General features: G+C 35.4%; 1 protein-coding gene across 2 annotated transcripts in view; it reads right to left on the bottom strand.

Annotated features, from left to right (window-relative positions):
• Nucleotides 1–23,908, bottom strand: part of cacna1sb (calcium voltage-gated channel subunit alpha1 Sb) — a 40,759-nt gene extending 16,851 nt beyond the window's left edge. Inside the window, exons 1-22 of one of the 2 annotated variants that reach the window (XR_015496966.1) lie at nt 23,459–23,908; nt 21,519–21,624; nt 17,642–17,781; nt 17,096–17,229; nt 15,690–15,842; nt 15,353–15,558; nt 14,883–14,986; nt 14,530–14,669; nt 14,266–14,350; nt 14,019–14,179; nt 13,679–13,904; nt 10,946–11,153; nt 10,744–10,864; nt 10,339–10,453; nt 7,840–7,936; nt 7,623–7,692; nt 5,140–5,272; nt 4,918–5,047; nt 4,397–4,456; nt 4,207–4,313; nt 2,587–2,674; nt 97–204 (exon numbers count right to left, since the gene is read on the bottom strand). Coding sequence is in view for 1 of the 2 variants with exons in the window: in NM_214726.1 (NP_999891.1) it covers nt 97–204; nt 2,587–2,674; nt 4,207–4,313; nt 4,397–4,456; nt 4,918–5,047; nt 5,140–5,272; nt 7,623–7,692; nt 7,840–7,936; nt 10,339–10,453; nt 10,744–10,864; nt 10,946–11,153; nt 13,679–13,904; nt 14,019–14,179; nt 14,266–14,350; nt 14,530–14,669; nt 14,883–14,986; nt 15,353–15,558; nt 15,690–15,842; nt 17,096–17,229; nt 17,642–17,781; nt 21,519–21,624; nt 23,459–23,679 (2,913 nt within the window). In the remaining variant the exon portion in view is untranslated. 2 annotated transcript variants of the gene reach the window in all.
• Between the last annotated feature and the right edge of the window lie 725 nt (nt 23,909–24,633).

Here is a 24,633-nt window from a genome sequence, read left to right as displayed (position 1 = left end):
AACACAATGACGGAATATATTAACTTAAATTAAAAAGAAAAACGTTCAATTTCTGAAGTTCAGAATCCAGTGTTGTAATACAGTAAAGTGTCTAACCTTGAAGAGCTGCACTCCTATGCAGGAGAACATGAAGTCCAAGAGCATGGTGACCAAGACAATATTGCCAATGGTTTTTATGGCCACAAACATACACTGGACCACGTGCTGGAGTGGACAATGGAAGTATATTTAGTAGCTAGTAATATTACAGACTGCAAAAATACTAAAGCAACCATATGTTGGAATATCAAGCCAATTCCATGCATGTTCAATAAGAAAAGGTCTGGAGAGTGTTTTCTTCAATGCCAAAAATATTAGTAATTTATTAGATACAAATGAATAATTTGATGACAGAGCTCTGGGTTACGTTACTTGTGACATGTCTAGACTTTGTATTAAACAGCAGTCTGGAACAAGGGTCTCCGCAATATATTTATTCTTATTCTGCTATTTCGCTCTTGTCAGCATGTTCCTTCTAAAAAGTATGCGGCACAGTAAAATAGGAGAAGTGTGTCTGGTCAATATGTGGTATAATACAAGAGAGAAAGATTAATTAATCTGTTGTTAGTCTAAACATTTTTCTAATAAAAAATAAAGACAAAAGTAATAAAAATAATTTCCATTTTCCCCACATATATAACATATTCAAAGTGTTCTTAAGGCTGTGTGTCCAATTAAGCATTTTTAGCCATATATATACATACACATTTGACACACCACGTCCGCATGCAAGAGTTGACATGTTGTCACTCGCTGCAAGATTGCAGATACTGTGGCATTGTGCAATTTATAACCAGAATGTTTTTTTAAAGTGAACACTTTGCAATAACCAGAAGAATATACAGCAAATCCTACCACTACATCCTCCCTCCACTTTTCTTAGCTTTTCTTATATTAGATGGCTTGGATCTTCTAAATTGTAAGCATACCGTTCTTTCACAAAGTCAAATAGACCTGTTTAGCATTGGTTCACACTGATGACAGTTCCAGAGACAGAATCTCTAGTAATTTGGTCATATTCTGGAAAAATAGGATATATAATAACTGGTCACAGTTTATTAGTGTCTATTATTTAATTTATCTTGTACTATATTAGTTAAATGTTTAGTTTATGTCTAGTGTGTGTCATATTTTTGTTTTTAAATTGCACATTGGAGTATGGGAGAAACATAATTTCAGTCTACTGTGTAATGTACTGTTGCATGATTGGATTGACAATAAAGTTGACTTGACTTGACTTTACTTGAGAATATAACAAGTGGTAAATACTATGACTAGAATGTTCAGACAAGTGATCATTAAAGTATTTCACTGCATTAAAGATTTATTAGGACAGAATTTGCAAATATTTTATCTATTATTTTTTCTGTTTTATCTATTGGAAGGCCACTCAAAATTAGAGATCTGTTGTGTGAACTCTGGGCCAGTTGATGGCAATATAACAATTGTATAACAATACAATCATGTTAATAACCATGACAATGGGTGATATCAAGTACAATAATAAACAAGGAAAAAATTGTAAATAAAAGAAAATGAATAATAACAAAATAAAATAATAATAAAAACAGGGTACAGAGGCAAAATGGTCAAATAAACAATATTTAGTCCTTATACAATTTCACAATTTTTACATTTTTTTTTTACTATAAACCATTTTTAATGTAATAATTAAACTATTTAAGTCACAAAGAAAATTATGCAAATTAGTTAATGATTACCATTTGTGAATATATTTACCCATTAAAATTCCCTATAAATATAATATATAAATATTAAATAAATGTTTGTCATGAGAAAAGTAACAAATTATGTCACACATTGAAAAATCAATATCAAAATTACATTTTGATGTAAAAAATTCATATATAAATCAGACCAAAACAATTGATCTACCCTGACCTAAAGCAAAAAGTGTCATTTGACATCACTTCCAAGATGGTGGAAACTCTTGCTCCTTTATATTAAAGACTATAGAATGCAAAAAAGGTACTTTGTTTATATAAGTTTCTTTATGTCAAAACACACTGTAAAACACATTAGGTTAAATGTTAACATTAGATGTTCACTTTATAAATCAATACTTTAATGTCTGCTTTTGGTGGTCTGTTTTTAAGGTGGAGGCAGCATTTTATATGATTCTACAAATACTTTTTCCCCCACAAATCACAAAGTCGAAATGCAGTCATTGAGTCACGCCAATGTCATGGATATGACATGATTTACTGGAAGGATACGAGGTCTTAAGTGGCATGTCAATTGGGAGAATAATTAAACATTGACAGTCTTGAGCAAAGCATTTTAATCAATGTTAAACACACTTCAGCTTCAAGTGTAAATAGATGCTCAGCACCTCATCCTATATGCAACATTTAAAAATTTCAGCACTCCTTTTAAAAACAATGCTAACGTTAGGAAAAAAAATGCTTTGGTAGAACACAAGGCCAAGCACAATTTTAGTGGCGGTATTTCGAATATAAACAGACATTAATGCCACTGCACAAACCATCAGTGCAGCTTAAGTTGGGATGCTGAATATATACACACCTTCAATCCTTTGGCTCTGTTGATGGCTCTTAGAGGTCTGAGTACCCTCAACACCCTGAGAATCTTCACTACTGAGATGGTACTAGACCTGAAATACAATAATACAATCCGGTCACTTGCCAACATCCAACCTTCTTCAACCGACTTAAGCATTCAAATATTTCACAAATATATATTTCACAAAAAAAGATTTATATGCATAAATGAGTTTAGAAAAATATTTGAGGATTGCTTAGACAATATAGGCTGCACATTGTTTTTTTTGTTTAACTTGAAAGAAACTACCTCATAAGGTTTGATCATTTAAGAATCACCAAAGTAAACTAGTTGCACTTATTATACAAGATTTTTTTTGTTTACTTTATGATTTTTAATTTATTTTTTCCAGAACAACCCCTTACCCAACAATTTAACCCTTTACAGAGGAGGGAACACTATACAAGAATTTTAGACAAGAATTTGGCAACAAGCAATTTGGTTGTTCGCAAAAGACATGATATGACAGCTATTCAGAAGCACAGAATATTGCAATGGACTCCCAATAAAATCTAAGGTTTAAAATCTAATTATTCAATATTAAACTCATTAAAATTATTAAAAGTACATGCTGCATGACTGATGTTGCTGGTTTGCACCGCTCTAACATTCTTATTTAAACTGTATTTAAATTAGTTAGTTATTTAACTTTCATAAACTCAGATTAACTATGATAAACTATCTGCTGCTGCTTTCAGTATGCCAATGAATGAAAAAAAAAAGTTAGGGCAGAACATGTACATGCACAGAGGTTAATTTTGAAATTGGTCTACACAGGTGTCACAAGAGCCGATTAATAAAAGTAATTCATTAGAGAATCATTTAGGCTAAATTGGTTGCACTTTGTGTATTTTTCGCTGAAAAGAACTGCTCTGAACTGGTGTCGTTTATTCAAGAATCTTTTAACTAGTTCAGTCACACTGCTTGTTTGATTCATTGAAAGGAACTGGCACAAAAAAATCATACATTTTAAAACTGGAGATTGTTGATCTGTGTGTTTTTGATTAATTAAACAAGAGTTTAGCTAACTAGAGTCATTTGTTCAACAATTGTTTGGATTCATAGGATTTTGTTTGCTAATAGGGTGCCATGGTGGCTCAGTGGTTAGCACTGTCACCTCACAGCAAGAAGGTCGCTGGTTTAAATCCCAGCTGGGCCAGTTGGCATTTTTGTGTGAAGTTTGCATGTTTTCCCCACGTTCGCGTGTTTTTTTTTTTGGGTGCTCCGGTTTTCCCCACAGTCCAAAACATGCGAAATAGGTGAATTGGATGAAATAAATTGGCCGTAGTGTGTGTGTGAATAAGTGTATGGGTGTTTTCCAGTACTAGGTTGCTGCTGGAAGGGCATCCGTTGCGTAAAACATATGCCAAAATAATCAGCGGTTCATTCTGCTGTGGCAAACTCTGATAAATCAGAGACTAAGCCGATGGAAATTGAATATATGAATAAATTAATGTTTGCTAATAGGACACCATCTCAAAACAGCAGCTGTTAAAAGTTATTATAGAAATGTATTTGTCAAAGCAATACCAGAATGAGTGGGAGGGAAACACTGAAAAAAACATATAATATGACAAAACTTACTCCATTCCCATAGACAGGAGAGAAACGGCCACAACAATGAGATCTAGAATGTTGAAGGAGTTTCGGCAGAAGGAGCCGGGATGCAGGAACGCTCCATACACCGTCATCTAAAAATACACGAGTCAGCGCTCAAGTAAATGTCAGCCAAATCACAAATCTGAAGGTTAAATAAAGCTGACAAGTGCATTACCTTCAGCACAATCTCAATGGTGAAGACCGTTGTGAAGACGATGTCTGCGTAAGCCAAGACCTGAAATCAATGAATCAAAGCATATATTTATGAATGTGTAGATTTAGTCAAAAGTTTAGTCAAGGCAATACTGTATATGTGACTCTGGACCACAAACCTGATGTTATGTTATAAAATACACTGTACGCGTCAAAATTATGGATTTCTTTTATGCATAAAGTCATTAGAATATAAAAGGAAGATCGTCTTTTATGAAGATTTTTTTTGTAAATGTATTGTGTAAATTTATTAAAACTTATTTTTTTGATTAGCAATGTGCTTTGCTAAAAACTTGAACAACTTTAAAGGTGAGTTTTTTCAATATTCAGTTTTTTTTTTTGCACCCTCAGACTCCAGATATTTAAAAAGTTGTATCAGAGCTGAATATTGTCCAATCCAAGCCATAAATCAATGGAAATATTATTAGTGTCTCTTCTTAAAATTGTGCCTCAGGGTCACATCCAGTAATCAAAATGTGTGACCTTGTTTCTGAATGAGTGGGGGTCGATGGGGTCTTCAGCAGCGAGGGAGATACTGCTGAGGAGGATGAAGAGGAGGATGATGTTGGTGAAGGTTGTGTGGTTGATGATCCTGTGGCAAAGCTTCCGGAACCTTTTAAAAAACATCATGAGTTACTATTTTGAGTTTGAATCTAGTCTTAATTTAGTTTTTTCTGTGTTCAATATTGTGTTGCAGAAACTGACTTGTTCTGAGGGCCGAAGATGAAGAAGGAGCTGGCTTCAGGCATGGGCACCACAGTCTCTTTTAACTGCAGGTCAGCCATGGGTCTGGGTCTGGGGCTGATCGGGATCTCTGGTTCCTCTTCTTCATCATCACCTGAGCGGAAGAGAAGGAATACAGCTTGGTCAAAGGACTTTGGCATACACAGATTTAGTTCAACGTGAGTTAACATTTCATAATTATAATTTTTGTCTTTCAGGAGCGTAAGATATCACCTCACAATTCTGAAAAAGTCAATATGGCGAGAGATAAAAACTCTTAGAAATAATTCTTAGAAAATATTTTCATGCAATTAATTTTTAATCTTGCAATGTTTACTTGTTACTTCTGATTTTGGAGTTTACATCTTGCAATTATGCTTTTTTTCTCTCAGAAATCAGTTTTTTTTTTCTCAGAGATGCATTTGTATCACATTTTTCTTTGAATTGTGTCTTTTTTTCTCAGAATTCTTAGTTTGTATAAAACCAGAGTGCTTCTTCTTCTACTTCTTTTTATTATTATTATTCATTTTCATTTTCTTGTCGGCTTAGTCCCTTTATTAATCCGGGGACGCCACAGCGGAATTAACCGCCAACTTATCCAGCAAGTTTTTACACAGTAGATGCCCTTCCAGCCGCAACCCATCTCTGGGAAACATCCACAGACATTCACACACACACACACACACACACTATGGACAATTTAGCCTACAAGATTCACATTCACAACAAATTATACATAGAATAAATCAATAAAGAAATACCAGTATAATACTACTGAACTGTAAATTGCTTATTAAAACTACTATTACTACTACTTCTAATAACAATAGTAATAGTAATTTTTATTGTTTAATTGTTACTTCAGATTTCTGAGTTTACATCTTGCAATTAAGTTTTTTTTTCTCTTAGAAGTCTGATTTTTTTTCTTCCTCAGAGATATCTTTTTTCTCCTCAGAATTCTTAGTTTGTATAAAACCAGAATTCAAGATTTTATCTTTTTTTATTATTTTACCTTCTTGGAACTACTAGTTTGTATGACTCTACATGCTCACTGTCTTTTATATTCTGACAGGTTTCTTTGAATTCCAGGAAAACAGGCAAAACTGTAAAATATAAGCTCAGACTTGTGAGTAATAAAGTCAGAATAGATCTATCTGTATATTTGTGGTCTAATTGTTTAGCTTAGTTTTCTCAGTCGCTTTTGTACATTTCTCAGATCAGAATGGAAATTTGCAAAACAGTAAGTGCATGTCTCTTGCTCAAAATCGTTAGTTCATCTCTCAAAATCAATGAATGTGTCAGTGCCGTCAGAAGGACAAATCCTTGTGTCATGGTGTACGGATAAGAGTCAAAAGAGTCAAAAACCTAGTCCTGTTGTCAATATACCAGTGTACTCTTTAGAGGTGTTCTGATGTAACTATGGCTTTGTTTTTGCTGTTTGTACTGTAATTTGTTGACATTGTGATACAGAAAGGAATAGGCAGCACCGCATTGCACAAAAAAAAAACAAAAATATAAACTTGAACATCGGACAATCTGCTTTGAGATGCACCCTCATTAGAAAAAGTCAAGAATCACCTGGGTGAAATGTACCAATTGTAGACAGATTTAGAAAAAAATCTAATAAAAATGTATTGAAAAATGTGTTATGACCAAATATTATGACAACTTGTTCAGCCATTTTGCATGTAAAGACTTATGCCATGAATAAGATATTAAATGTTGTGGGGTATTTTTATGTGTATATGTATACTACATTTTTGATTAACATGACATGAGCAATTGATAATGCAGGAAACCATTTGCATGGATGTACAAAAGCATTTGCTACTTGTTCAAAGGAATGAGAAACTGCTTTTGTGATGTGCACAAGTACTGTTACACACTGATACGAATTGAACATTTGAGAATTTTAATTCTGATCTAAGAAATGGACCAAAGTGACTGAGAAAAACTGTAATCAGGTTTAATGCTAACCCTTTCTGACAAGCTTTCATTTGTCAGCATTTTAATAGTACATTATTTAACTTGAGCTAACAAGACTTCTACAGCATTTATTAATCATAGTCAGTGGTACTGATACATCATGGTGTTAATACATCTTTTAAATGGAAAGTTGTTTTATTCTAATTTTACTCTAATTAATAAACAATTAAAGCCATAATGTATTAAAGTATTAGTTTTTTTTTTTTTGTATTAGCATTGATCATGAAGAGTTTACACTGTAAAGCTTGTCTCTTTTATAACCACGTGGAAATTGCCAGCAGTGTGGTTTAAAATGTGCCCCATAAATGAGCTTGGAGGCTGGAGCTAATAATAAAATGGACTTATAATAGTTCAGCTATCTTTGAACTTCATCCTTTACATGTTTAGTGCTGTACCATGAGGTCTGAGCCAGCATTTTTGTGAAGTGTAGAGCCCTCTGATGATATTTAAGCCCTTGTGTCGGAGGCTTTCAGCCTTACCTGGAAAGTCAGCAGGAGGAAAGGGGTCCTTCACTTCATTCACATTTGATTCAAACTCGTCAATCTTGAGCTGGAGACCAAAGTATACACTGTTCATTAAGCAGACACTAAGCTAGCATCAGTGTCTTGAATTTGAGGACACAATATCTTGGATAATCGTTATAGTGCTTGCTAAAAGGGTGACCAGCGGATCTAAAAAGAGAGATATTAGTCATACCTTCGCTGTGGTGGGCATTCCTTCAGTTTTTTGCCTGGACTCCATTAGTCTCTTGGCCATCAGGGCTTTCTCCTCCTCAGTTTTCTCTGGCAATGGTCTTATGAAAACGAAAATGTTGTTCAATAATAAATACAAGGTCTGAAATTAACATATTGACAACTTGCCGGTGACTATTGACTTGATAAAATGCAATAACCATAAATAATTTTAACAACATTTTCTGATTCAATTAAATAATTGTTATTTTAATATTTAGTTTATTATAATTATTTTCGATCAAATTATACATAAAATAAATAAATACCAGTATAACAATACTGAACTGTAATTTTTAAAATACTACTACTACTACTACTGATAATAATAATAGTTCAAATGCTAATGACAATAATAACCATTTTAAGAGATGTTTGGCAATTCAGAGCCACCATACAAGTGAACGGCAATATCCAAATAGCATCTGATTTGATCAGCCCAGGCTCACTGGAAATACATTTCAGCCTACATTTTTGCGATATGTAAAATAATCTTCTCCAGTTACATTTCATTTTGCGTTTTAGATGTCAAATTCACCAAACGGCATTGTCTACACTTTATTGCGAATGTAAAATACGATACTTAGGGCATGTTTTGTTGTACATTTTAGAGACATATCCTTCTTATACGCAGGACTTATTGTACAGATCACTTAGTCAAAGTTTAACCTAAACCTTACCCTAAACCCAACCAATAGTGTTTTCAAAAGCAAGTGTAAGAGAAATGTGCACTGTGACCACATAGTTTTACCTTGATTTCACATTATGTTCATCTTTTTTGTGGAATTGTGCTTCACTAGTCTTGAAGACAAGTACAACAGCATGAGTACAAACTACAAAGTAAGCTACTGAGTACTCCATCCACGCCAAAAAAGTCCACATGGAGATACTGTAGATAGATAGGTAAGGCAAACATTTTTGACTACAAATCATAGACAACGTTAAGTGAAGTTTATTTTTAAACTAATTTCACATGCTTATGATTGACCACGGCTGGACCCTCATTAATGATCCTCCAATCAGATGTTTCTTAGGTCACTATAAACAACCATAGTCTTCCTAGCACAGTCATCTTCTTGAGGAATCCCCCCTTTCACCCCAATTCCTCCCTATGCTTCCTAGATTGGGTGGCATGGTAGCCCAGTGGTTAGCACTGTTGTCTCACAGCAAGAAAATCACTGGTTTAATCCTTACTAGGCCAATCAATGTTTCTGTGCAGAGTTTACATGTTCTCCCTGTGCTTGTGTGGGTTTCCCCCAGTTTCCTCCCACAAACCAAAGACATAAGTAAATTGACTAAATCAAATTTGCACCATAGTCAAGTTCTTAGCCATCAGTATTTTTCCTTTTATAAAGCAATTTGTCAGCCACAAATTAGCAGGGGAGTTCTAGAAATCTACCTGAACTCAATCTCCCCTCTCGCCCTACAAATGGGAGGGAGCCCAGGGCTGGGGATCTTTTGAGCTCAGGGCTCTCTCCCGGGACATCATGACAAACAGGCTTATAATCAATCATCAGCTATGTGAACTCTTGAAGTTGTTTTGTGATATTTTTTATGTTGTGCAAAGAAATGTTCGAAAAAAATGCCTTGTTGTTCAATAATATGTGAAGTTTTTCAAACTAATTTCGAGAGGAGCATGTGATATAATTGACTGCAGCTGGCTGCTTATCTACACTCATTAGTTAGCCAATCAGATTTATCTTAACTCACTATAAGTAGCCTAGCTAGATATTACTCTCTAATCTTCGTTTTCCGAAGAAACCCCCGATCCACCCCCTTTCTCCTCCTTTCCTCCTTTACAAAAAGGGGAGCTTTCGAGAACCACCTGATCTCGTACTCCCCTCACATGCTCAATGGACCTGGCGGGAGCCCTGGGCTCAACTATCTCCGAGCTCAGGGTTCTGTCCCAGGACAGCATGCCAAACCTGCTTACAGTTGTCAAGCAATATCTAAGTGTGAACTCTTGAAGTGCCTGTAAATATCATTAGTGTGAAAAGGAACAAAGGTGGTTGGCAACATGCATTAATTTTACCTAGAAACTGCAATAAATGTATATGCTTTTTTTGCGGTTTCAAAATAATGTAAGCACATATTTCCAATGAGCCTGTGTTTGAATTTGAGTGCTGAATACAAAGTGGAATATAAAAACAAATGATTGCTGTAATCCAGTGGTGTCCAAACTCGGTCCTAGAGGGCCTATCTCCTGCCTATTTTAGTTCCAACCCCAATTAAACACACCTGAACCAACTAATCAAGCTCTTTCTAGGTATACTGGACTTCTAGGCAGGTGTGTTGGAGGAAGTTGGAGCTAAACCATGCAGGACACCTGCCCTCCAGGACCGAGTTTGGACACCCCTGCTGTAATCTACTGAATGATTTTGTTATATTAATTAACTGTTAATTCATATTAATCAATCTCAGTGTCCAAGGTTTTGTGACATGTTTGGTGTGACAAAAGCCTTACTTCATGAGCTTTTTTCTGGCTCTTTCCTCCGCTCTCTCTTTCTGTGCGGCTGCCAGACTCTCAGCTTCGGCAAGATTGTCCACAGCGATGGCCAAAAACACGTTCAAGAGAACAACTGACCAATAAATTGCTAAGGAAGAAGCCCCAAAATGTTCTCACAACAACAAACTTCAATTCTTTCATTCATTTTCCTTCAGCTTAGTCCCTGATTTATCAGCGGAATGAACCAGCAATATGTTTTATGCAGCAGATGCCCTTCCAGCTGCAATCCAGTACTGGGAAACACCCATACACACTCTCATTCACACACATATTCACCACTATCATATTATATTCAATGTTTTGCTTTTAGAGTTCTGCCGAATGCTTAACAAATACACAAAAGCATGTCATTCAAAAGGATACAGTTTCCACAGACATATAGTATTATAAAGTAAATGCTGACGAGGATTCCTGGAGATTTGGGTCCACCATGAGCCATTATGCCATTATACATGATTGTGTCCCATTCCTCTCCGGTCAGGACCTGAAAACAAAGGTGAAGCTTCACATTATCTGACTACTCAGTGATAAATGAGATTGTAGTTTGAAATAGCGGTTGATGTACCTGGAAGACACTGATGAGGGCCTGTGGGAAGTTGTCGAAGTTGCTGCGCTGGATCGGTCTGTCAGGAAAGTTGAATTTGCCACCAAACACCTGCATCCCCAGCAGAGCGAAGATGACGATGAAGAGAAAAAGGAGCAGGAGCAGGGAGGCAATGGATTTCACTGAGTTTAGTAGAGATACTACTAAGTTATTAAGAGATGTCCAGTACCTGGAAAACAATGAGATGAAATAGCTTAAAGAAGGAAGCTGGTGCTTTATGTATGGGAGATATTATCCCCATTATTTATTTATTTATTTATTTATTTTATTATAGTTTTTTGCCCTCATCGTTCACTGACAGGTTTTGTACAGTACATGTGCTCACATATTACAAGTGAGAGATTTCTGAATGAAGGGTGCATTAATTAGTTTTAAAATAATTCAAGTAAACACACACTATCTACTATCAATGAATATTTATTGAACATCAAAGTTGAGCAACTGAAATTAGAACACACACTGCCTAAAAATCAACAGTCACTTTGTTTCTTATAAAAAAAAAAAGGGAAAATAAATAACTTGCACTTTTGGACACAAAATTATTTATTTTCAATGTTTTTCATGTTAAAAGTAGAAAATAAGCAGTTTCTCTTCTAAAGAAAATAACTCTGGTATATAAATAATATTTAAACAGTGTATTTTTTTCATCTTCCGTAAACAAATATTTTAATGTAAATAATTATTTTAATTTAATGGAAAATAAGGCATCTCTGGCGCAGCTTCCAATCATCATCAATGTAATGCAAAGTAAGGCTCAAGAATGGGTCCATTGTCCTACTTGACCAAAGATCAGATGTGGCTGCAAAGTGGCCGCATAAGCATAAATCAGCCTCGGCCTTTAACAGAGCTGGGTCACGTGACTCCACACGCAGTATAGGAAAAGTAATTGTAAAAATCATCCAAGAAAATTTTGATTGATTATAGGTTCTGAATTTTGATGTCGATTATTTTTCGATTAATCTCCCAGCCCTAAAAGCATTAGTGAAAATTCAACTCAATTTTATTTATATAGCACTTTTACAATGTAGATTGTGCCAAAGCTGCTTAACATAGAAGTTCCAGTAAAGTCAAGATTTCAGAGTATAGATTAGTTCAGTTCAGTGTGGTTTAAATTTGGTTAAAATGCGTGTAATTCTATAAAAATATATGATAACAATTTCAATTATATTTAATTAGGCAATGTGTAACTTTAACAGTAAAATATTGATCAAATCAGGGGTTTTAATGTTAAAATTGTAAATTTATCAAGAAATAAAATGTTTTATTTAATAAAAAATATAACATTTACAATGATGAATTTTTATAAAACACTTTTTATAATGTATCGTTTATAATGCTATATAATACACAACATATATATTAAATATCATTATAAATAATAATAATAATAATGCATTTTATTTAAAGGCGCCTTTCTTGACACTCAAGGTCACTGTACAAGACAGCAAGGACAGTCATTTCTAATAAAAACACAACATAAAAGTCAATAGAATATAATACATCTTTAAAAAAAAGAGTTAAAGAAAGTAGGCCGTTCTGAACAGTGTTTTAAGTTTAGATTTAAATTGTGAAAGAGAGTTTAGATTATGGCGGCACGGTGGGTAGCACAATTGCCTCACTGCAGGAAGGTCTCTGGTTAGAGCCCTGGCTGGGTCAGTTGGCAGTTCTGTGTGGAGTTTGCATGTTCTCCCTGTGTTCGTGTGGGTTTCCTCCGGGTGCTCCGGTTTCCTCCACAAGTTCAAAGACATGTGGTATATTTAAATTGGGTAAGCTAAAATTGGTCATAGTGTGTGTAAATGCAAGAGTGTATGGGTGTTTCCCAGTGTTGGGTTGTGGCTGTTTCTCAGTGTTTGGTTGTGGCTGGAAGGGTATCCGCTGCGCTAAGTAAAAGATGTGCTGGATAAGTTGGCGGTTCATTCCGCTGTTACAACCACTGATTAATGAAGGTACTAAGCCAAAAAAAATGAGTGAGTGAATGAGTTTACATCACGGAGATCAGGAGGATGTGAAATCCAAAACTGAAGAGCAGATTGGCTGAAGGCTGTGCTCCCCATGAAGCAGGTGGATGCATGAGGTGAATAGAAGAAGAAGACATGAGTGTTCGAGAAGGTGTGGCAATTTGAACAAGACTAGTAAGGTTTGGAGGAGCAAGATTATGAATGGCTTTAAAAGTGAGAAGTAGCATTTTATAATCAATTTTGAAAAAGATTAGAAGCCAATGAAGCTGTTGGGTGTTTGTGATTATATGGGCTTCAGCATTTTGTACGAGTTGTGATTTATACGTTTTATTAGGGAGGCCAAAAAGAATGGAATTACAGTAGTCTAAACACAATGTGACTAAACTATGAACAAGAAAGGCCGTTGAATGAGGTGTGAGGGAAAGACGTAAATGATTTATATTTTGAAGGATGAAATAAGCGAACATATATTATTATACATTCATAATATTTTTTTCTTTTGCAAAACAGAAAGTTCACACTAGACAATACAGAGTTTAAAAGAGATAGCAATAAGTAAATGTAATAAATATAATTGCTTGGAAATTTTGAAATAGATAAACATATAAAACTTTTACGGGTGTTCACACTTCTTTTATTTTGCTTGATGAGTCTGAACTAAATAAGAAAATAATTTATTTGGTCCTGGTTAAAAAACAAATGCACAATTCTGTTACTTTAATTTAAGTGGACATACTTTGTGAGCTTGAATAAGCGCAGGAGTCGAATGCATCTCATCACAGAGATTCCCAGTGGTGTCATGATGCCTGACCCGACCAGGATGATCTCCAGTATTCCGATGGTGACCACGAAACAGTCAAACCGGTTAAAGATGGACATAAAGTAGCTTCTCGGACCGAATGCATACATCTTCATAATCATCTCAATTGTAAAACAGGCGAGCAGGATTACATTGGCGGTGTCTGCAAAAAAAGGCACATCAACCTTCTCATCTTGAATATACAAAAAAAAAAAATTCCAAGAAACATTTAAACATTAAATGGAAGTTAGGAATCTGTGTATTTCTTAAAACAGACCTTGAAAGTTCGTTAAGCCCTCTGTCTGGTTATGATGCTCTGTGGCAATGACCAGAGTGTTCAGCAACACAACGATCAGAACCCACCAGTTGAAGGACTTTGATTTCACCCAGCCATGACACTTTCTCCGTATAACAATGTTCCAGCGGCGCGCCAGACGGCTGTGAATTATGTAATGGGGAAATGAAGGTTAGTTTTAGTCTTCTGAAGCATAATCCATACTTTAGTTTTTGATTGCAATACTCACTAGAAATAGACCACCTTGTTGATCCCCTCCATCTTATATAAACTATCAGTCTCTGAGCCAGTGTCCTTTCTAAGAAGCAGCATAGCTGGAGAGGAAATCAGCGTGATGAGAAACTTGGGTGATGCTGTCCTCGTGCTTTTTGATACATTGAAATTACCACTTAAAATAGACAGAAAGATGACAGACAGACAGACAGACAGACAGACAGTAAGGAAGAAAGAAGTTATGAACAGACAGAGAGAGAGACGCACAGATAGACAGTACCATCAGAGTCTCCATCCATAACTTCAGCATGAGTGATCCATTCCATGTAACCCTTCAGATCTTCATCCATTTGTTGTCGTTCTCGAAGTACTTGCCATTCTCCTCGTGACCGTGACTTTTCCCTCTCTTTAGTAAACTCCCTGCAGAAGAGAAAAACTCCTACTGACGATTCAAAGATGAGGCCATCTTTGAGGCCAAATATCTGCATTTTCATGTGATGTTCTTGCTCTTCAATTTCAGTTAAGTAGTTTAAGGGAGCCATTTTAAGATGACAGGTCTGTGTTCCATAAATTATTCTGACAAATGAAGAATTATTTGGTTGATATATTTAAAAAAAAACCTAAAACTAATACCCGCTCAGTACTCCAAGGACAAGGTTAAGGATGAAGAAGGAGCCCAGCATTATCAGAGACAAGAAGTAGATCCAAGGCCAGTCATTTCCCATGGCATCATTAATCTGAAAAATCAAATCATCTACATAAGATTCTATACTTGATTTTGGTAATTTATAAAATATAATTATATATATATAATTATATATATATATATATATATATATATACAATTGTAAATAATCAAAAACCTTGTTCCAGGCAGGAATGTTCCTGTTTATGCATAACTGCAGCTTATGTAAGTTGTCCTATTTTAAGAAATCTTACCAAGACTGAATATTTTATTGCACTGGCAGATAGTTTGATTTGTTTCTAATCTGTATGTTTCTATATCATTGATTTATCTCTATTATTTAGATGATTATTTTTGGCAGCGTAATTTCTAGCAGATATTACTGCACAGGACAACTATTATGAGCAGAAGTAATTACCCAGTAGAGCACATCTGTCCAGCTCTCTGTGGTGATGCACTGAAAGACCGTGAGCATAGCAAAGCCAAAGTTGTCAAAGTGGGTTATGCCAAAATTGGGACCAGGCCATCCGTCACGGCATTCAGTGCCATTGATGGTGCAGCGCCGCCCGTTTCCAGCCTGAGCGCAGGGTGAAGGCTTCTCATTCTCCCTGAGGGCAATAATGTCTGAAGCAGAAGTTCAAAACATTGATCTTTACACCTATATAGAGTACTGGCATTGATTTGTCATTCAAAACTTCTGTTCAGCTAAGAGATTAATGTTGTTATATGCTTGCAGACTGTAAAAACAGACTCACTGGTGCCCTGGTAGTAGCAAGTCTTGTGCATTTTACACTTGAAAAGCTCCAAACCCATAATGGCATAAATGGTGACCATGAAAAAGACCAGCAATAAAATGTGGAAAAGGGGCAACATGGACTTCAGAACAGAGCTCATCACCACCTGCAGGCCTGGAGGACAAAAAAAAAACACTTTTAAAACACTTTTAATGAGAATTTTATTTACATCTGGCAAAAACATTTTTATAGACAGGGTGCGAATTTCAGAGGGGTTGAGGGGATAGCCCTTTGAAACTCTATTCTCATAAAACAGGTTTGTTTCTACATATTGCCGAAAAGTAATGTCAAATTGGATGCATTGTTTGCATAGCCTAGCCTATCCCTCACAACACTGAAAACCTAAATACATTATATTAATAAATTAGATTAATTTAAATAAATTCATACATATAATTTACTGAGGCATGAATTACATAAACTAACATAATAATAGCAATAATTCCTTACATTTATTTAGCGGTTTTCTTGACACTTAAATTTACGCATTGGAGGGTGGGGGGGGGTCTCCTCATCCACCACCAGTGTGTAGCATCTACCTGATTGGTGGAGAGGAGACAGAGAGATGAAACCAATTATTATATGGGGATGGTTAGGGGGCCATGATGGACAGAGGCCAGTGGGCAAGTTTGGCCAGGATGCCGGGGATTTTTCATGACCACAGAGAGTCAGAACCTCGGTTTAACATCTCATCTAAATGGTGGCGCTCACTGAGTAGTATAGAGACCCCTTTACTATACACACAGACTGCAGGTTGAGTGCCCTCTGCTGACCTCACCAACACCATTTCCGAGAGCAACCTAGCTTTTCCCTGTAGTTTCACATCCAGGTACTGACCAGGCACAGCTCTGCTGAGCTTTAGTGGGCAACCATGTGAGAGTTAGCTGCCGGCATTACCAAAAAAGTTAAGCCCCCAATCATCAATGTATAATTCACACACTGAATATAGTGTTATCTTAAATGGCATGTATTAGTACAACTTTGGCTCAGTGTATGAGAAATATTATTTGAGAAAACACCTATATCCTCTGAGTATATTTAGGATCTCACCTAAAGTTTAAAATTTGGCCCTTTTTGGGGTGCTACTTTAATAAAAATAAAGATATGTTTTTTCATTGGTGGCTCCATGTAGGACCTTTAACATAGAACCTTTCCATTGTACAAAAGTCTTTAAAGGGTTTAAAGAGTTACTTGAGATTATTAACATTGTACATTTATTATTACAAATTATTTAAAAAATGTAAATTCTTCTTTCAAAAACTGGTCTCTGAATGTTTCTTTGAGGACTGGTGAATTTTGAAAGCTTTATTTTTAAGATTATACAGAGATTTTTAGAGTTTGTCCATAGTTTTTCCAGAAAGTCTTACTAGGAACTCCAGAGACGAGGCGCAGAGGTCTCAAGACTCGAAACGCTCTGAGAGCTTTCATGTCGAAGCCTCCGCCTTTCTCTTTCTGAACTCCTGTTATTGTGTCGATGGTGTCTACAACAAGTGTGAAGAGCCTGGAAATCGTTTAAAAAGAGGATTATTGGAAAAAATATCAAATACAGTTAATAAAAATGCTAAGATTTATACAGTTCAATGAAGTAGAGCCATCTTATAATAGAGAACTCATGAACACTCATGAAGTAAAAAATGTGGCAATAAACTAATAATGACCATTGAGACACTGTATACACTGCTGAGAGCAAATATACTACATTCTTCCATCCCAATGATGATATAAACACGATCTAATACAAAAAAAGATATACAAAATAAGACAAAGTGAGTTTAATATTTTTTTAGTGTAAGCTATTCCATTCTTACCACAACAATTCTACTATCAAACTGATTTCAAGACTGATTAAGCAGTTATTTCAGTGGACAGCAGTGCATGTTTTGTGTTTTTGGAAGCATCAAATTTCATCTTACCCCATGAACACAATGACAAAGTCCAATATATTCCAACAATTTCGTAAATAGGCTCCTTCATGGAACAAGAGGCCGTATGCTATTATCTTTAAGAAGCACTCCAGAGTGAAAATGACCAGAAAGATGTACTCCAGACTCTCCTGCAAAGAAAACACAGTGTTGGAGGGTATTAGGTAAAACACGATGATAAACAGGCGTTTTGAAATTTTGTTCACAATCATTACATTCCAAGGGGTATTTGAGATGTGACCCCTTGAGTTTGGACAATGAAATATCTGCTTTCAAAGGTCTAAGACTAAAGTCAATGCACTTTCAGAAGATCAAATAAAATAGCATATTACTCATTATAAAGTGTTAGTTCAACCAAAAATTTATTACTTGCCTTTCTTCATTCCAATCCCATGAGCCCATTGATTGAACACAAATTGAGTTACTTTAAGATGAAATCCAAGAGCTCCCTCATCCTCTATAGATAGTTTCAAGACATTCAGAGTCCAAAAAGATGTCAAAACATCCAAGGGACTTCAGTGGTTCAGCTGTAATCATGTAAAGCTCCATCAACACTTTTGTGCACCAAAAAAAAAAAAAAACTGTAAAGATGACTGTGTTCGCCTATATCTTTTTTTCTGTGTCAAGTCAGTGTGTGCGTTTTACTTTTGCCAATATGACATGTTGCCATAATGTGCAGTGCAGAACACATAATCATCATATTGCCTATAGTAAACACGCACCATAATCAGATGCGGTTTTTGACTTTTTAAATAGCTTATAAAAATGTTTTTGGTGCTTAAAGCTTCGTATGATTACAGTTGAACCACTGAAGCCACATAGAATGTTTTAACAATGTTTTTGGTTGCTGGACTAAATGTTTCATGACCGTTGCTGTCTATAGAGGATGAAAAAGAGCCCCTATGATGGGTTTTTTAAAATGACCTTCCATGCAGTGTGCAACACAGCACTAAGTGAATGAAAGCATCAAGCTGAGGTTTAAATCTGAAAGTGCACCGTATTTAAAACTATTGATTCTTTAACAAAATAGTCGACTTATAGTTGAATAAATGAATCGTGTTGGGTTTGGATCTTTTGCTTGAACGCATTGACGTAGATATGGTACATCACCAAATATGAAGTGCCTGTAAACGTAAACGGTAAACTAGCGGAAAACGTTGGGAATCACATGAAGATGACGATCACTGACAAATAGAGATTTGGCTGTGGGGAATAAAGGGTTAAAGTTCATTTTTACAACAATACCACAGTATAGTATAGTGTTTTTGCCTCTTATTTTTCTGATTTATGATACAATAACCTACGCTGCAACACAGGATTCGCTGGCCATTTGTTAATAAAGGAAGGATCAGCAAAGACTATTAATGTATAGAACTTTGACAGGGACTTTGTCACTAAATTTTACAATTCATATGAACCAGTTTCTTTTTCCTCCAAATCATAACATGTAAGTGTGATTTAAATTGATGCCACTTTTTATGTAGTTTGCAAAATATGTATTTAATTGTGTGTTGTAACTTGTAATTGCTCTTTGCGGCTTGTAATCACGTATATATTATAGATCAGTGCTTGTATTGTATCTCTCAGGTTAAGTCTTTATGAGTCTATTCACATATTGTGTCCAAAACCACGTTGAAAATGTGACATGTGCTTCTTCATTTACCGATTTAAATGCGTTTCTGAACTCACAATCCTCTGCCGCTTGTCTTTGCTATGGCCACCATCAACTCTTCCTCACACGCCCGGCGCGGTCAATTTTTGCCACTGTGTGGGTTAATACTGAATGTGTTTCGCTGTTATTACAAGCAAAATAATCTTGTTTTTTGATTTGTGATAAGATTATTTTGCTTACCACATTAGCAGATTATTTAGCTTGATTTAAGGAAAAACTCACTTCATTTTGGCTTATTATTTCTTAAAACAAGACAATATGTTTGCTTGTCTAGATGCTTCTTGATTAAATCAAATGCTATTGATTTAAGAACTTTTAGATATTTGGACTAGAAACAAGACAAAAAATCTAAGTAAGAAAAGCTTTTTTTGCAGTGTAGTGGACTGAAACGGCATGAGGGTGATTAATTAATAATAGCAGTTTTATTTTTAGGTGAATTAATCAAATTTAATTGGTGTAAATTAAAACACTATTATTATTTAAAACAACTTTAAATATTTTTCTTAATTTTCTGAGCAAAAATACAATTACGTTTTGCAGTTTCCACAGCCTAGAAGACTTTGAAAGAGAGTTTTAGCAGCTTTGCTCGGCTGTCAACGGCATTATTTGGATGAATTACCAATCCTTAACATTTAGCCAAAAGACATGCAGCGATGATCCAATCTGTGTGTTTACTCTGCCCACAGGCTCTCTTTCTACGCTAACAGGCCATATCAACCTAATTCTGCATATGCCTCCTGAGATTTTCTCCCTGCTCCTGTTTCATGGCTTAGAATCTGAGGAATGGACGGCCCACCAATGCAAGTCACTGTAAACCCCGGGCAGTCAATAAGTGAGTGAGGCTCAGATTTGTGCCATGTGAAATGTAATAACGCCCTATGTTCTGAGACGAGAGAATATGACTACATACGCTAGTGGAAAGAGTGTTTGACCTACATACCACCAATGAAGCTTGAGTCATGATATAAGCTTGCGTAAAGAGGATTGGGCTTTATTTTTAAGTGATTATATATTCACTAGTGTCCAATGGGAACTTTAAGACTTTGTCAGTAGCAAAGTTCTGTTCTACATGGGGGAAATGATATCATAGACCCTCACTAATGAGAGACAGAACAGTCATGTCCATACAATCTAAATTAATTTTCTGTAGAAGCGTCATGAAAATCCCCTTCCAGGGTTTGAGTGTATTTTTAAAGTCACACTAGTACCTTTGGATGCACATTTTAAACCAACCCTATGCTAAATATAAATCCCACGACACAACACAGCACCTGCTAGCATGGTGTATTTTAAATCTGTGAAACATTCTAAATGGCATTCGAAGTATATAATCTTGTCAATTCATTTCAGTTCAGTTCTCATTTACGTAAATATCCAATGAAGTCTGGTGCAAACGTCAGCTGGGCGAAAATGTTAACGCACATGATATATCAGTTTCAAAACACATACGTCCTCCACCTCATAACCCAATGGCCAGAGATTAGAGTAGGCAAAAGTCTGGACAACACTTAATCTTGGATGTGTTTCAAACATTTTAGATTCTCTGGTAACACAACCTAAGGTGTTTTAGACATGTATCTACAATCACTTTAATCCAGTTCATCCTTGCAATTGCAAAACCAGTTTGTTACAAAACTGTATTACCGCAAATGACTTATAAAGTAATCAGAGATTCATCCTTTAAAGAGTTAGTTCTTGCCAAAATGAATGTTCTATCACCATTTACTCATGTATGTGTCATCGAAACCCATAAGAAATTATTCTGTGAACACTTTAGAAAATGTACATATTTAATTTAGAGTTTTTATCCAATTAATTTTCTAGTCTATTAATTTGGTCACAGAAACTTGTTTGATGTAAAAACCCAATGAGGTTTGTTCTTGCGTACCAAAGATCTATGGTTGAGCCTCTGTTTATATGTGCACTCATTAATGTTTCAATGAGTCAAATCTGTTTACATAATCCAATTCTTTTTTGGATTACATCAACTCTTTGAAGTGTCAAAGTTTTTGGTGAACAGAATTCCAATTAAAGGGAGAAAAACCAATTAAAGGGACAAAAATCTCACAGATTGCTTTAGAAGATGGATGAAAGTCTTGAGGGTTTGGAACAAAATGAGAGAGATAAATGATAACTGAACAACTGACTGTAATCTGCATGTTCTCATTCGACAAATATAATTTCACAGCATCTCACCAATGTTAAGTTGGTGTTGTTGGTGTCCTCTTCAGGCATAGGCAGAAACACAGCAAGAGCTACACAGTTAGCGAAGATGGTTAGCAGGATAATGATCTCAAAAGGTCTGATGGTGTCTGCTCAGGAAAACACTGTACAAAATGATAAAAGCCATCACTGAAAAACACGTTTGATGGCTGCTTGCTTAGTACATTTTATATCAAAAACATCTTCAGCATAAGCATCTACTCAAAATATACACTACTGGTCAAATGTTTGGGGTCAGTTTTTTTATTTTATTTTAATTATTCATTTTATTTATTAATTTAAAAAAAGTTATGCAGTTCAAGGCGGCATTTATTAAATGTAAAAAAAGTTAAATTGTTAAATACTTGTTTAATAAATATTTGTTTATTACTTATTGTATGTAGCTTCAAATGAAATTGAAATTGTTAATTAAAAGTAATGAAATTATTACTGAAGTCATTATTGCTTTTATTACTAATGCCATTAATATTAATAATAATAACTATAATAATTCATATTAGAGTGATTTCTGAAGGATCATGTGACTCTAAAGACTGTAGTAATGAAGCTGAAATAAATGATTAAATTAAATTATAAGCTACTTTTGAACAGTTATTTTATAGAGCAATAACATTTCACAATTTTACAATTTGTACTGTTGTTTTGATTAAATGAATGCAGTCTTGTTAAGCAGAATACGCTTATTTTACAACATTTAAAAATCCTACTGACCCCAAACTTTCGACCAGTAGTGTATAATTAATATAGGATACGGTTTTAAATATTTATAAAATATTCTCAGTTCCCTCGACTTATCATCCGCAACTATTTGTAACCCATTTCTGTCACTAGATAGTGTATTGGGAAATTCTCTGCCGTCTCAGCATCATGTCCACTAATGATCTCACATAACAGCTGTACACAGACAGAATATTAATATACTGTATAATTACAGCTGTGTGGAAAAAAAGAGCTCCAGAATTAAATCGCAGTTGCATTGGTACAAATACTAAAACTCCTAAATGATCTTCTCTAATTCAGACTTCCATTGAACACCTCTTCCTTTTTGAACTAAACAGGAACTAAAAGTTGCAAATATTTACTAAGAATTCAGTTGGTACCAAAAGGTGGTATCAAAAAGGAAGTTAAAAAGTTGCTTTCTGAACTGTAACTTAAATGGGCGGTTCCACCAAAAATGAAAATTCCAATATTTACTCACCCTTTACTTGTTAAAATCTGTTTGATTTCCAAATCTAAATCACAAAAGAAGATTTTTTGAAGAAAATGGAAAACCATTGACCTAATTTTTGTTTTTCCTACTATGGAGGTCAGCTTTCTTTATCCTATTATTATTATTTTTTTGAGCAAAAGTGTGGAGTTTGGAACCATTTGAGGGTGGGTAAATAGAGAATAACTTTTCCTTTTTTGAGTGAACTAGCTGTTTGAAGCATTTAAACAAATACCTTTTGTGCATAAACAAAACCATCAATCTAAAAAACGTATAAAGCCATGTTATAACAATAAAAAGTGAAAATTGTGACAATTAACACCAGTCTTATTTGCTGACCAGCTGTAAATAGTCACCTAAAGACCTGATCTAACAGCTTGCAATTGACCATGGCAAGTGTGATTCATAACAAAAGCTTAACACCTTAGGTGCACAACTGTGACACAAATTTCAGCACCTTGAGAGACACTAAACCTGGGTATTACAAAAGAAACGTGGCGATTTCATGGTCCTCACTTGACAGATCAATCATGGTTAGGGAGCCGTGCTTGTGTGCTTTTTCTGGCTTGCGAAAACAGCTCTCGGATGCCTTTCTAAAACATGCCCATCTCAGCATACTGTACCATTCAATACCCTAACCAATGAACACCAAAACACACTCCGAAGCTGCTGGAAAAACCAGAACAAGCGTAATTGCGAAGGATACTTCCATTCCACAATGTTGGTGCAAGCCTTCCGGAAAGGGTTTCTGAGCTTGAAGAAGAACAATGTACGTGGAGGTCGAGGGTTTCCTCCGGTGGCCAGCAGTTTCTTCAGCTTCTCCCTTTGTTTTCTCTTCAGTTCTTCTTCGTTCATGATGAACGAGGCCAAGCCTGCCACTCCACCACCCCCAGGACCTCCACCACCACCACCACCGCCTGACTCCATTCTCAATCTCCCAAATGTATTTGTCCAAATTCCAATAAAAAAAGAACTGAATGATTGCTTTCTTTTTAGGCCAAAAAGTGTATTCAGCAAATCTTTGGCCTCCTTAAATCCAGGTCAGATCTTCAGTCTGGTCCTAAGCTTCATCCACCCCTTATCTCACCCTCTCTGTGGAAGGCACAGTCAAACTTCTTGGCCCCTGTGCAAACCTACACCAGACAAGGAGGCATCTGAGGGGCAGGGAGCATTTAGACGCAGCTGGCCTCTACTGAGGGTTAAATATAGACAGTATAGGCAGTCAGTGTCCATTCTCGGGGGTGTGGAGGAGGGGATGGGTGGACTTGAGGTGCAGAAGAATCAAAATGAAAGAGAAATTCAACTATTTTTATATGTTTAGTTAGTAGACCGAAGCAGAGGGAATATGGGGACAAGAGGGAATACATGTGGTGTTTGACAGGTTTATGTACTAGGCAATTCTGGTGTATTAAGGAGCAGATAATAATGTTTAGATGATCCAGTGTTGATGACTCCTAACTAAATAAAATCCCATCAGCACTTTACTTTCAAAAACTACTACAAATATAGGAAATTCTCAACTAGGAAATTCTCAAAATCTCTGGATTTACAATTAATTAGTTTAGTTCAGTTTTGTTCTGAAAAGCGCTGATGATCTTTTCTCAAAATAACATGACAATTGTTCAAAAGTTTAAATATAACAACTAAAATGTGATATATTTAAACAATTGTATTCAGTTTTAGACAACTATATTAATGCTTTAATGTTAGAAAGAGAAACAAACCAATATTTGGTTGAATAACGCTGTTTTCCAGTCACAACAAATCGAAAACATTTGTTATTTTAACCATTCGTCAAAAAACAACCTCTAAATAAAATATTTTTAGGTCTGAAAACTGTCACGATACTATATTGTCACTCTTTTGTTGGTTTTGATTTTG

The sequence above is a fragment of the Danio rerio genome, chromosome 8 (genome assembly GCF_052040795.2).
Source record: "Danio rerio strain M-AB ecotype USA chromosome 8, GRCz13ab, whole genome shotgun sequence".
NCBI classification, from domain to species: Eukaryota; Metazoa; Chordata; class Actinopteri; order Cypriniformes; family Danionidae; genus Danio; species Danio rerio.
This window is presented reverse-complemented; position numbering and strand designations above follow the sequence as displayed.